General features: G+C 40.9%; 2 protein-coding genes across 2 annotated transcripts; both read left to right on the top strand.

Annotated features, from left to right (window-relative positions):
• The first annotated feature begins 589 nt into the window (after positions 1–589).
• On the top strand, positions 590–5674 carry crk (v-crk avian sarcoma virus CT10 oncogene homolog). Its single transcript, XM_037267975.1, has 3 exons — positions 590–1144; positions 2080–2675; positions 4040–5674. Exons 1-3 carry the CDS (start codon positions 925–927, stop codon positions 4175–4177), a joined length of 954 nt encoding a protein of 317 aa, XP_037123870.1. The 5' UTR covers positions 590–924; the 3' UTR covers positions 4178–5674.
• Positions 5675–8139: 2465 nt separating this feature from the next.
• Positions 8140–13540, top strand: ywhae1 (tyrosine 3-monooxygenase/tryptophan 5-monooxygenase activation protein, epsilon polypeptide 1). Its single transcript, XM_037267556.1, has 7 exons — positions 8140–8265; positions 8331–8411; positions 10697–10896; positions 11361–11467; positions 11578–11784; positions 11984–12120; positions 12427–13540. The coding sequence occupies exons 2-7, from the start codon at positions 8348–8350 to the stop codon at positions 12477–12479; spliced, it is 768 nt and encodes a 255-aa protein (XP_037123451.1). The 5' UTR covers positions 8140–8265; positions 8331–8347; the 3' UTR covers positions 12480–13540.
• Positions 13541–15125: the final 1585 nt, after the last annotated feature.

Here is a 15125-nt window from a genome sequence, read left to right as displayed (position 1 = left end):
TTTGATGATTTAAAAAAAAAAAACAGTAAATTGTATAGTAATATAATAAAACTCGTCAAACTTATTTTTTGTCTTGGGCTGACATCTTGTGGCAAAATGTACTAATTGCAAATGGGCATTTCTTAACTCCTAGGAATAGGCATCCATCCATCCATTTTCTGAACCGCTTAGTCCCCACGGGGGTCGCGGGTGTGCTGGAGCCTATCCCAGCCGTCACCGGGCAGTAGGCGGGGGACACCCTGAACCGGTTTCCTAGGAATAGCCTTAATTCAAATTCTTATTACCATATAATTAGTATTTCAATGTTAAAATCAGTCACGATGTCGAGGATACACCGTTTATCCTGATTAAAACCTCCTGATTATCATTTAAACATGTCTATTATCGGCAGACGCAAAAAAAAAAAAAAAAAATCACCAATAAATAATGTGATTTGAAAGAGGCTACGGTTAAATTTGCTTTACTTAACATATAGTATATTATATACATATATAAATAAAAGGGAATTGTGTTATTTTCCATTGCGATCTATTTCACGTAAACTTGCCACTGCAGATTAAAATGCGTACGTCATATCCGGTAACGGGATCCTTTTTTTTCTGTTTTCCCGTATCCGCCATTTCAGTTTTTGAACTTAGTTGTCATCGACCGTTGTAGTATATTTGTAATTCTGACCCTTAAACTTGTGATATTCCTAATAGTTGAATAAGAGTGTTACTGTTAAGGCACTAAGAATCCTTCTGTTTTCGCCGCTGAGGTTTGGTGGCGGTGAATTGATGTGCAAACAGCCGGCTACGGATGTCGTCTGTTTACAAAACGTGCTCGAGGCGCTAAAGTTTTGTATGAGTTGAAAAGCTTTGCGTGCGGATCGCGGGAGGGAGAGCAGGGAAGACCCGGCGACGCTTCGGCTTCGAAGTGCTTATCATGGCTGGCAATTTTGACGCGGAGGACCGCGCCAGTTGGTACTGGGGTCGTTTGAGCAGGCAGGAGGCTGTGTCGCTGTTGCAGGGGCAGAGGCACGGTGTGTTCCTGGTGCGGGACTCCATCACCAGCCCCGGCGACTACGTGCTCTCGGTCTCGGAGAATTCCAAGGTCTCGCATTATATCATCAACAGCATCAGCAATAACCGGCAATCCGGTCCAGGTAGGACAGCATTGTGTATCCCACCCCCTTCGGTTTTTATAATGAAGACTGCACGCTTGCATGACTTGCACCAGACGAGATGCTCATTAGTATGGGCTCAGCTAATATATGAATTCAAATCGCACAGCCAATTTGTTTTTCTTTTTGCTTGGGGTGTCCAAACTTTCTTCCAAGCCAACACATACGTAGATGTGTTGCAGCAGGGAGACATGTAAAACGTGCAGGACGCCGGGCCCCGTGGACCGGAATTGCCCACCCCTGTTCCAAGGGCTGCATTTAAAAAAGAATGCAAGGATCACTATGAATTCTTCACTTTTAATTGATATTATTATTATTATTAACACTAAAACCGATTCATCAGTGTAGGTATACATAGATATATAAACTCAATGAAACAAATACCTGTACTGTTAACTAATATGTTTTCTCTCTTTTATAACTGTCTACTTACTCTAGCCACCCCCGTGTATATATTGTTTGTGTATACTTTTGCACCCCCTGTATTTGAACAAAAAACACAATCAGAAAATCTGTTTTGATTTGAGTGCATTGAACCAAACCAAATTGAATCATTCCACTTTTAAATGTATCGACATACATATTATACATATTATTTTTGCGCAGACAGACGGGTGGACGGATGGAAGTGATAATAGTAGTTAAATGCAGGCAAATGACTTTTTTCATATATAGGTTTCTGAAAAACAAAACATGAAGTAGGTGGAAAATGGCCCCTGAGTTTTGAACCCCTTTGATTCAACCATAAGAAACGTAGAATGTGAGATTATGTTTTGAACCAAATGCTCACTGTAGTCGATTCTGTTGCCTCATGATTTAACAAATGAGCCTATTTACACTGGCTCCAATTCCACTGACTGGAAGATGTACGATTTTTTTTACGATTGCACCACTTTTTTCTCCATCTTCTGTTCCAGCAAGTTTGTCGCATCCAAGGTTTCGTATCGGTGACCAGGAGTTTGAGGCACTTCCTGCTTTGCTAGAGTTCTACAAAATCCACTACTTGGACACTACCACCCTAATAGAACCAATCAACAAGTCCAAACACACATCCTTTATCAGCGTCGGCCCTGGTGGTCCACCCCCACCTCGCCTGGAGGATGAGTACGTCAGAGCACTCTTTGATTTTCCCGGCAATGACGATGAGGATCTCCCATTTCGGAAGGGTGATATCCTTCGCGTTCTTCAGAAGCCCGAAGAACAGTGGTGGAACGCTCAGAACTCTGAAGGCGAAGCGGGAATGATCCCGGTGCCATACGTGGAGAAGTACCGTCCGACATCTCCGAGCTTGGCGGTTACTTCCGGTGTACCCGCAGCGTGCCCGCCAAGAGGAATGGCCGTGTTAGGGAACTCTGACGGATCTACAACCCAACCCGGTGCACCACTAATGGGAGATCCTAGCCAGTATGCCCAACCCACCCCCCTCCCAAATCTCCAGAATGGACCGGTCTTTGCCAGGGCCATACAGAAGAGAGTTCCCAATGCATATGATAAGACCGCCCTGGCTTTGGAGGTATTCTGAATGTCTGGTCATTTAAACATTTTGTGTACAGTATATTAATAGTATACAGTATAGTAATATTAATAGCAATGGTAATAGCAACACAAAGTTCTAGACCAGGTATGCTGTGCACCACTTTAGTGACCCCTGGAGTAGTGTTCAACTTGCCTGACTTCATTGCAGGCAGGGTGTGTTCAACTTCTACTCGGCGGTGATGAACAGCTTGTCTATCTCATTGTATAATCTGTGATTGACTGCCAATCAGACAAGGGTGTGGTCTGCCTTTGGCCCAAAGTCAGCTGGGATAGGCCTCAGCATTTGCAACTCTGTACAGGTTATAGAAAATTGATGGACGGTATTATCATACTTATTCTTTCAGCTGCTCCCGTTGTGGCTTGGGGAACGAGACTCTTTCCTCTGGGCTCTGTGAATTCGGAGCAGGAGTCAGAGACTTGAGATTGTTTGCGGACATCAGCACACCGCCACTGTTATATTTCTTAATTGAATGTTCAATATTATTAGGAAGAAGCTTTATTCAAGTGAAGTAGCTGTGATAGTGGTAATTGCATTTTATTGTAGTCATTAATTGTATTGTAATTTTTGGACATTTCACAGGCTTCAGTGAAGTGAATGACGTTAAGTTGAGCTCACTTCATTTTCAAATCGCTTGGCCCACACTGGTCTTGTTGTACAAGCTAGTAGTGCTACTGGTCCCTTTTTTGTTTGATTATTCTGGCTTTAACCTGTGCAACGTTACTTATTGTGCCTTCTCCAGTAGGTCAGAGAAGTGACTCAGCATTGAGGCACTGGACTAGACAGTTAATTATTAGCTCACGTTTCCTTGTCTTGGTGTCTTGGATCCCTTTGGCTTCGGACCTCTGTCTCTTAGTCACTCTTTATAGCGAATTGGTGTCAATACTGGACAGCTTCTAGTAATTTCTGTATTGAGGTGTGGTGTTTTGTAACAATTTCAACTCCACTTGATTCCATTTGTAGTTATAGAAGTATAAGAATGCAAAGACGAACTGCAGGAACTGTTTGTGTTTTCCCACAGAGGCAGTGTTCAAAAGTTGGGTTACATTTTTATGGATGGTGATTTAAATACGATTTTAAGTTTAAAAAAAAAAAAAAAGAAACATGCTCTTGAAGCAGTGCACCCTGCAGGATATCCTCCTGGGGCAAGCAACACCTAACTTGTTAATTTCACTTTCACCTTGAGTGTGATCTAAAGTACCAAACAAATTTCAGAAAAAATACTTTTTCTTAGTTTGAGTGAAGTTTTCTGAGGACTATAAAAGGTGTTCTCCACCCACTTGTCACTTCTATCTGACCATATTTCATTCTTGTTGATGCTCACAATTTGTCTCCCTCTTCAGGTGGGCGACATGGTGAAAGTGACTAAAATAAACGTGAATGGCCAGTGGGAGGGTGAATGCAAAGGCAAACGTGGCCACTTTCCCTTCACACACGTCAAACTGCTGGACCAGCACAACGCCGAGGATGAACTCAGCTGAGAGTGGACTGGCGGGTGCAAACTGGACACTACTGTTAGAGCCCTGCCTCACACCCCGCTGCTCCTCTGCGCCTTTAGCCAACACCTCACGTCTGCTCTGCCTGCACCAAGTAAAGATTCTCACAGTCACTCTGAAACCCACCAGATGCCACTGCATATATCTAACAGCCCTTCACCTCTTCTTGCGAGGACTGAGGGTGTATTCACACCTGCGTTGTTTGTTCCGCTTTAAACACATCAGGGTTTGCTTCCCGCGCTGGTTCGAACCTTTCATGAATGCACACAAATAAATCCTGATGCGTACCCAACAATTAAGTAGTTCTCGGTGAGGTTTTGGTGCGGACCAGAGGACCTTTCTGGTGTGAATACAACCTGGGTCAATGCAAAACAAAAGACGGGCTGTAATGATTTTGCTACATTTTATCCTCACCATAGTAACACATGGTTATCGCGCCTCTCACACCTCAGCACAACTCGCTCATTTCCTCATCCTGGGTTTGAGCATGTAGATACAAACTACAGGTAAAGACATTTATGAAGTCACGAGTTCCAAAGAAAGTGTTAAATTTATTTTGAGATCCAGAATCCCCTCGTCCTCCCTCACTTTTGTTAACACTGGGAGTAGTGAATGATGTGGGAAAACATTTCATCCTTGAGCAGCAGTTGAGTGTCCATGAAGGTGAACAATTATGTGATTGGAATTAACATTGTTCAGCAGAGATCTGCTGTGCTGCGCTGACTGATATTCTTGCTACTATTAACTTCACAGTATTCAGAGAGCAGCATGAGCCGAGCACAGCTCTGGTTTGCAGGTTGGTTATTAATCGTCACAAACTTTGTGAGCCTTCCTGTCGTGTTAGCTGGCTATGATTTACCGAGCTAACTTTAGCTGCCTGTTGACCTACTGAAGTGTCATGTTTAACAAGGGCTCAGGTCAAATGTGCCCAAATGATGGAAGAATTCAATCTGTCATTATTTGAATTGAATCTGTCAAAAAAAAGTAAGTCTAGTTAACAATGTGAAGGATTTTGGGTCGTGGAATGATTTGATTTAGTGCACTGTGAAAATTCCAAATGATGTAAGTCAGTGTCACCGGTCAACTTGAACTTTAGCACCGGGATGGACCAGTTTGGGATGTACCCCACCTCTCGTCCAAAGTTAGCTAAGTCAGGCTACAGTATGTTCTCGACCTTAATGAGAAGAAAACATTGTCAAACTTTAACATCTCCCCAATTTTATCACTTCATGCCACAGTGTTAAATACATTAGTTTTGCCTTCCTTGGCCCAACTCAGTCCTACTTACGGTTTTTATATTTGTTTGTTGTTTGAAATATTTTACCAAAATCTACCGAAATCATGACCATTGATGAATGATTATTTTGCCCACCTGTACTGCTCACCGATGTGCCCACATGTGACTATGATGAGATGATCAACAACATCTGTATTTTCAACCGAAGGGTGCATAGTCCCTCGGAAGCACGTCCCACTACCACCTACTTATAACACCAAATAATAACAAACCTGTGACGCGAACTAGAAGCGATGATCAGCACTGTAGCACTGTAACGGACTTCCAGTTTTGTGGAAGAGATGAAAACAACTAAACCTCCGGCCACCTCTCATCCCCCATTCACCCATTATCACTCTCCAAATTTTTTTTTTTGGTCAGAACATAGAAAGTATGTGGTGGATCGTTCAATTTTCCTTTTATGCTAAACTGTCATTTATTTGTCTCGGTAGTCTTCATAACAAATGTTAGCAAACTTGAACATCACAATTATGTCAAAGGGGGAAAAGGAAGTGCTGTATATTTCAATTGTAATTTTTTTGCCATCTTGCACCAATTTTCTTTTTGTATTGTTTAGATATATCAGCAAGTCTTTCCTCTTATTACTTATCTAATGCTTTTTCTTGATGTTTTTTTTTCTTCTTCTAGTGACAGCCTTTTCATTTCAAGAAACCAACGTTTTTGATTTTAAGAGTTCGTTGAATGGCCATTTCATTTCAAATCCCTTCATCAGTTCCCTATGCCCACCCTCCACCTGACAATCATTACCATGCTCACCCACATTACATAGGAGTAGGTTGGCATGAAGATGACTGACATGGCAGACACGATGTATGGAGGTTTCTCATATTTCTGTCCCACGTATCAGTTTGTCTTCGGGTGGCACTAAGAACAACAGGTCACTGTCATGATCTTGTTTTCTTTAGACATTAAAGGAGATGACTGAATATTAAAGGAGATGACTGAACTGAAAATAATTGCTTTCACACTAGGTTTGCAATGAAATATGTGGTCCTTCTAAAAAAATAAAAATGCGAGCCCTCATTTCTAATACTGTATGTTATGTCCAACTGTGGCATTCAAATCACATTTTTAAAATGGCAACAAAACATGTTAAAATCACCAATTTGCAACATGTTTGATTACCGATTACTGAAATGAAGTAAAGAAAATTAGTGTTTTAAGTAACCATACAAGATTCCACATTTCTTTTAAATGCAAAGTGAGGGATGTCAAAATGCCACTGGGAGTTAATAGCAGTTATGAAATTTTATGATAACACTATATTCATTTGAGACGATTGTAATTAACTTTTTTTTCTGTAGCATGTGATGTGTTAATATACTAGTAAATAAAGTAAAATTCATGACAGACATTTTTACTTTGTTTTTGTTAGACCAGTGATTCTCAGTGTGATGCTGGAACCAGTAGTGGTGCGTGGGCTCCCTCTAGTGGTATGCGAAAGACTCACTGAATTAAATGTTACTGTTGGCATCACTTCAACATTTTAATTGAATAATTAAACAAGTACATTCTCCTTTAAACACAGTATGTTAAAACTGTGCATAAGATTACAGTATCCTACAAAAATATTTAATATACTTTTTAGAACCTCTACCTTGGGTCTTATTAGCACTTAGGCCTACTATATATGGAACTGTTTTTTAATATCTGTCGTCATGGTGGTGCGGGGGAAAACAAGTATTTTTATAAAAACTTTTTACTTTATATAAGACGCTTGAGAACCACTGTTAGACTCTTTACGGGGGTCCTCGATAGAGTAGTGTCCCTGTGGCAGTGGCGTTTAAGAATGTGTATGAGGTTGGAACACATCACTGATCTACACTAATGCAGCAGCAAATGAATTTTATATTATTTATGACGTTTGTATGAAAAACACTTCTAGGCTGGAAATACAGAACAATAAAAAACAACAACAGTAAGTAGGACAGTGACAGTACCTCTGGGCAAATTAGTTCATAGAGTGCTGTTTGTAACTTACAAATGTCATATGTCGGGACTATCGTAACCGTGGACCCCCTCAACACTGGAATGGAAACTAAAGTGGAACATAGCTGGCGCCAGACAGCTTTGGTTTTCATTGGAGGCACTATCAGCTTTTGTGTGGGGAGATTGAGGGGTTGTCAGGGTTTCATTATTTGGTGCATAGTGGAGATAGCATGTTTGCTTTGTACCATTCACAAAAGAAATCATTAAATGATCATTTAGGCCAAGACGCGATCAACCTCAAATGTGATTACTGTTTACTGTAAAATAATATATTGATGAGTTACAACAGCTTTCACACTTGAAGCAGTGCTTAAAATGTGAAATCTAATGTTCCTCTTACAAAGGAGACGGTAAATCTCAAATTAATTTTTAACCTGGTTAAAAGGTCAACAAACTTAAAATGAAAAGGAAGTCCCGCCAGAAACGTAGCCAAAGATCCGCGGATATCTACAAGAGAAGTAACGTCATTGAAGGGGTGTTACGTGAAATCCCTTGAACATTGTCAACGTGTGAGGTCATTTTAAGTGGTTACCCAGATATCGTCTGTCTAAAAATATACTTGGGGTATTTGATGGGGAAGACAAATCACGCAACAGAATGATGACGCACCATCTCCGTTTAAAGTCAAACAATGCGTATTTAACGTAACAGAGCAGACGAATCAGGTACGTGTGCGATTACCCGGATGAGACTGGCCGCCATCTTTACTCCATCCCCTCTATACCGGTTGGGCGGAACACCGTTCGAGTCGACCCAGTTGGTTTACAGGAACCTCTAACAGACCCAGGCAGGCACATTATCGTGTTTTACCCCCCCCGACAAACACCTTTGTCACTTTCGACTGTTCCCCAGGAGCGGATCTATTCGCAATGGCAGAGCGAGAAGAATGCGTTTACCAGGCAAAACTCGCTGAGCAGGCCGAGCGATATGACGGTAAGCACACTTGGAGTGGGACATGCTCACCGCTGACTAATATTAACAGAGTGGTGCTTCGCTTAGCGTTTTTTGCTCCATTAAATGTAGCTTGGGTGCGGTGACTCGTCTGTGTACTGCTAATTAATGGTATCGCCAGAAGCTGTCAAAATCGAAAGGGGATTAAACAAGTGGCGTCCAGATGCTAACGTTAGCGAAAGGGCTACAACAAAATGGCGGATCAGTAGAGCGTGAGCTGTCAGGAGTTACCTCCCTGCACCACCGTGCCTCAGCTACCCACTGCCTGTCTTTGAAATGCATGCATCGGCTTTGCGAAAAGGTTGTTAATCATTGCCACGAAGCCCGATCGGGGTTTCAAAGCAAGTTAGCCGCCCCAAGTGTAACGTGTGGGGTTGTGGGAGGACAACTGTTGACTTGATGGGCTGTTCCCTCTCCTGTTCTCGTGGCCGCGCAGTTGAGCTCGATTGACGAAAATGACCCCCCTGTTCCTCCCTTTCTGACTGTCATGCCATTAGTGGTCTAGCAGGGGCTGTTTTTAGACGCCTGCCCGTGCGACAGTTCTAGGTTGCTTAGTAACGTTAAATGAATGTGCCATGACTCACTCACGGGATTTTGGAGCTGTGGGAGAGATTGATTGATGGTCTACTGACTACATGGAAACCTGGCTGGAATGCGGTCAACTTAATGTGGTTGTTCTGCAACACGTTTCGGCTTATGGTTTTTTTGGGATGTGAAGTGAACTGTTTTGCAGATTCCCCAACTGAGGGTGTTGCCACTACACTTTGGCTTAGCGTGGTCATTCAGGTAATGCAGGTTTGAGCTCCCAGTTTGACGTGGTGGATAGACTGAACCGTTTTGGAAGCGCTTGTCCTCATACTGCACTGTTTAGTGAACCAATGTTATGTGAATCAACATTTGAGGAACTAACACTGTGAATTTGTGGTTGTAATATTACTGGTCTTTTTTTTAAATATATATATACAACAATGAACCTGCAATATTACAAGATTGAATGTGTCTTTTGCTTGAAAGGCTCTGTAAATTCTTCCAAATTTCTCTTGTGGCTTGAGTCAAATTTCACTTAGGTACAGTCTAGAGAAGCAACAATTAACAACTCAAGTTAATCGGTAGTCATTTTTAATCATCGGTTACTCGCTTAGATAGCTTTTTTCATATTCTCAACAGTAAATATTCTCTTATTTCTGTAGTCCTCCATTAAAGCTGGTTGATCATCTTTGTTTTGGATTAAAATAGAATATTTGCTTTTATGTTGGATTACAGTGATCGCCGTCTTTGCCCAGTTTCATGCGTGTTGTGAAACAAACCAGTAACTGAGTCATTTGTTTTTGTGATTTCTACACTGTCAATTTGAAATTATGATCTCTTTGAATATAAAATGTGTACACAGCATGCACAATATGCATTTATAAGTAGAGGTATGAGCATCAACGTTAATGTATATGCAGTATAAATAATAAAAGTAAGTTGTGTGCATTAGGTGAAATGACGGAAAAGTAGTCAGGTAGGGTGATCAGATAATCCGGTTGATTATTTGCATCCCTACTACAGTGCAAATAAATTTAATTTTGGAACATCAAAACCTGTATGCGCATGTCTTTGTGCAGACTTTTGGCTTTCCTAAAATAAAACTGCTGTACTTAAATCACATTATTGGTTGGGATTGATGGATAATACTGTATGTTTTCAAACAGTTGTCTAATAGTATTATGTAGATCTGTAGCTGTTATGGTCTCACATTTTGTTCATGTTTGAGAATTTCTATATTTACCCTTGGAACATTAGGACGTTATTCTGATATTATGACTTTCTTTTTTTCCCCTATTTTAAAAAAAAAATAAAATTCGACTTATCTTTTTCAATGTGGAACAGTCCTGTGCAGTCCTGAATATGATACAAAATAATGCATCTTGTACTTTAGAGTTGCAGCAACATAATTATACATTTATGTAGTAGCAAGAGCATGTTGTCAAGTAAAACACCAAATGTTCGTCTTTGCCAAAATGTTGACTCCCGTTATTGCAAACTTCAGTGTGCGGCTGTAAAACGGGTATTGCATGATTATTATTATTTTTTTTCACCGTTTGAGGCATGAAATTTGAATCTTGCCAATAATCAGACATGATCAAATAAAAACTGGGGGGTTTCGGAGCAGATGGCAGACAGCTGGTGGCTCAGGCCTTCGAACATAGACATAATATATGCAGGGGATTCTCAACAACTCAACAAAGGTGTTGAAATGAGTGTTACATGTGTTTCGTCAACAGAGATGGTGTCGTTTATGAAGAAAGTGGCGGGCATGGATGTGGAGCTCACAGTGGAGGAGAGGAACCTACTATCAGTGGCTTACAAGAATGTGATTGGCGCCAGGAGAGCTTCCTGGCGGATAATCAGCAGCATTGAACAGAGAGATGAGAGCAAGCGTGAAGAAGTGAAATTGAAGATGGTCCGGGAGTACAGGAAAACGGTAAAACATTCCACAGACAAAAGTAACGGCCCATAAACATCTTGTGCTTCACAATTCAAAGTTCTGTCCTGACGTGAGCTCATCGGCTCCTATTAATAATACACACTACGAGCTGCTACTGAACAGACTGCATCTGAGTCATAGCTGGCAACGTGTGCACTCGCTTGCCTTTATGAAAGGAAATAAGAGCTGGCTATTACTCAGGGAGAGGCCAGAGCGTGTCACAGGGAGGGAAGGGGAAGGGCTTTTAGATTGCAGTCAATGCTTTACTGGATGATCCTGCTCGAAAGCTTACGTACACTTTAACCTATGAGACATCTACATTTTTGGAATTAAAAATTCAGGGGGAGGCTGCATAGTTCTGCGTCAAGTGTTTTCTAGGTGCAAACAGAAAGTTAACCTGAATCAGATTCTATTCAAGATGATCATTGTGAGTGGATTTTTTTTAAATTTTCTTGTGGCAGGTTGAAGATGAGCTTAAGTCAATCTGTGGTGACATTCTGGATGCGTTGGAAAAGCACCTACTCCCCGCTGCCGTTGCTGGAGAGTCGAAAGTCTTCTACAACAAAATGTGCGTGAGGTCGATTTTGTTGCATGTTCTCAGTCCATTTTGTGTGGATCCAGTTGTATAGCACACAACATACTTGCGTGACAGCTGCATTTCTTTTTGTACAATTCCAGGAAGGGCGACTACCACAGGTACCTGGCGGAGTTTGCCACAGGCAACGGCAGAAAGGAAGCAGCAGAGCAGAGCTTGGTGGCCTACAAAGCTGCAACTGATCTTGCTACGCAAGAACTGCCACCCACGCACCCCATTCGCCTTGGTCTCGCGCTCAACTTCTCCGTCTTCTACTACGAGATCCTCAACTCACCAGATCGCGCTTGCAGGTTTTTGTTGTGGCTGTATAACGCTTTAATATTCCCTTGTTAGGCCATTAACTCAAGTTAAATGTATTCAACTAGTTGATCTTTTCAGTAAATGTGAATTAGCAACCACATCATGTTTGACTAGAATGAGAAATGGCTCCCTATTTGTTGGCAAAGGTCATAACTTGAGCCACCACATTTTTACTGCATCTCTGCCCAGGTTGGCGAAGGCTGCATTTGATGATGCAATTGCAGAACTGGACACTCTGAGTGAAGATAGCTACAAAGACTCCACACTCATCATGCAGTTGTTACGTGACAATTTGACACTATGGACTTCCGATATGCAGGGAGAAGGTGAGATGCATGTTGTCTCTTGAATTTATCTCTTTCCACAAATTGATGCGGATACACTGATAAAATATGCTGCCTGCTTGCTTGTTAGCATTGACAACATTGATGTTCAATTAAAATATACCTTCGTGTGTGACTACAGCAACTAATTGACAATGAAATTGTACAGAAAAGGGGAGCAATGTTGGCTAAATCATTGAAGCGTTAACGTTTCACTTTGTCGACTCCACTCAATGCAACATTTGCGGGTTGTTTGTGAGTGGTGAGAAGTGTTTGTCGCTGACACAACTTTGGTGTGTGCTATTGCAGAAGAGCAGACCACAGAAGCACTGCAAGATGTGGAGGACGAAGCACAGACTTAGAGATGACTTTGCCGCTGTCAGCCAACAACTTGTGACCCCCCCCCCCCCCCCCCCCCTCCAAAACTCAACCAACTCATCACACTCCTTGACTTCCTTGTTTGTCCTCCCTCTTCATCCTTTCCCTTCCCACTCTTCTCTTCAGCCTCTGCTACTCCAGTACCCAACAGGGCCTGGAGTTTGTCATTTCTTCTTTTTTTTTTTTTATATATCTTAGTCCTTACACCACTACCACTTCAGTCAGTCAGGAAATACAATGTTAGAGACACAGAGAAGCCCCTTGGTTTATTATTTTTTTTCTTTCAATTTTGTTCCTGGTACAAGCGGTTCTGAAATGTTATCTTTGTTTTCTTTATTGTGTTTTTGTTTCTTTTTGATTTTCCTCAATATTTTTATCAGTTGCTGGATGTATTGAGAATCTTTCTTAATGTAATTACAGAAATTAACTTTTATTACTGAAAATGTTGACTATTAGTTAATGGGAGTTTTATCTTTGTTTTTAGTGAATCAATGTTAACTTTTTAACAGGCACTTTGGAGAGCTGCAAGTGTCTTTTTATGTTAGTATTTCAGAGGACGTTGGCAACATTTGCGATATCCAGGTGGGGCAAAGAAGTGCTTTTACAAAGTAATCTCTTTTTTTTTTCCTCTCTCTTCTGTTTTATGTAGGTGTTTGGACTGTACTTTGTGCTCAATACTGTATCGGTGCACATACGCCTGAAGGTTGCATTATCACTTGCTGTTTAAATCAGCGGTAGAGAAAAAGACAGGTTGGTATCAGTTTGGCCCCACTCCTTCATAAAGATCCCCCCCAAAAAGACGGTTGTTTGCGCTTGCTAATATTCTTTTCTGCAGCTTTCTCCAACTTTGTACTGAAGCTCCTTTTGGTTGAGAGCGTATTTCCCTGCAGGTTCTTTTGCTTTTCTTCTTATTTTGCTGCATCATCTGTAACCTGGAGCTAATTTGTACTACTGGATATCTGACTGGAGCCACAGACAGGGAATCTGTATTATTCTTACTGAAACACAGCATGAAATTAACATTAAACAATCTAAATTAAAGGGAGCATTCTGTCTTGGGTTTTTTTTCCCCGCAGAATAGCATTTTGGAAATGTTTGTTTTTACGTCCGTTTTTCCCCAAGCAAGTATTAAGACATGCTGCATTGCTTAAGACAAATTATTTATAAATGCAACCGGTTTGTTGCCAATGTTTTTTTAATGTGTTTAAATATTTTGACATCACAATGAGATGCAGCTGAGTGGCTAGATTGACAGATCACTCCATAGGTAGTTCAATCAGTCAATATAGTTCAATTCAGTCGATAAATAGCAAGAATGTCATAACATAAGCAGCACAACATTGCATTCATTTCTTTCCGGAAGGTGTATTGTGGCTGTACGTGATCTAATCTGCATCTTTGGGCCTCCCATCAGCTTCCTGTGGAAATTCTTGCCTCGTCAAGTGTCTGACTGAAAAAACAAAACGTCAGTGAGATATTATAAACTTCATCCGTTGCAGATACTGTCCATATAAATAGCCAAGGTTAGTTTCAGGTGACATTTGTAAGATTTTTACCGCCCAGCCCTGCACAGAGAGCTGAGTGTGCATGTGGCATCTGATTACAAGAACTCTACCGCAAATGTACAGAACACAATGCATCGGATCACCACCAACTTTTCCTGCCATCATGATTCCATCAGGCCTTTTATAAAAAAAAAAAATTCTTTGAATAATAATGGTTTTTGTGTATCAATTGAGTTCAAGACTGGATTTCATATGAAAATATAAAATGGGAGGAAATAGCACCTCCTGCTGGATAATGTGAGGCACCTTTCTGACCCGATTTCCATTGATAAGCCTAAGCAATATAAGCATGAACAGCAGCGTTATTACCTGAAAATAGTGAGACAAAAGAAGTCACATTAACATATAATTACAATTTTTTAAATTATTAATAATTAGGATTTCTCTATATAATGAAAATTGTTTAATTTATTAATAATTATGATTTATATATTTTTTTATTAATAATTATGATTTATCATTTTTTACAGATGACAAATAGACGTGTGTGCAACATGCACTTTTAGTTTAATCTAGTGGAAATTCTCACAAATTTACTCTCACTTTCTCTTTAGCAACGAGTGCGTTTTTCTTGGAAGTCAATCACAGTTGTTCTATTTAAAAATAGTGCCGGGTAATGACACAAGGCTGTGCAGTATGTGTGTGTGTGAGTGTGTGTGCATGCGTGTGTGTGTCTGCGCGCGTCAAGGCCACAGGTTTCCTGTTGATGCCAGGCTGTCAGGAATGCCTCCAGTCAGGGTCAGGGGTCGAAGGATGTGTGTCAGTGTTGTTTCCTCTCACAAGCAGCATGCAGCGACATGCAATTTGCAGTTGCATAACACATTTCCACATCTGGAAATAGAAATTGTGCACTGGATGGAAACTTCATCAAGTCTCAATTGAAAAGAGCAGGTATGTTGGAGTCTTATGATGAGTAAACCAGAAAAGGAAAGCGTCACTTCCCTTTTTTCTTCATACAAACTGCCACAAAAGAAACTTTCTTCCAGACCCACACAACTCCCTCTTTTATTGTCAGACACTATCATTAAATTCTGCACATGTTCTAATTAATAATGTACATTGCAT

This window comes from Syngnathus acus, chromosome 13 (assembly GCF_901709675.1).
Source record: "Syngnathus acus chromosome 13, fSynAcu1.2, whole genome shotgun sequence".
Classification (NCBI taxonomy): domain Eukaryota; kingdom Metazoa; phylum Chordata; class Actinopteri; order Syngnathiformes; family Syngnathidae; genus Syngnathus; species Syngnathus acus.
The sequence above is the reverse complement of the archived record's forward strand: the minus strand, read 5'-3'. Positions and strand labels throughout refer to the sequence as shown.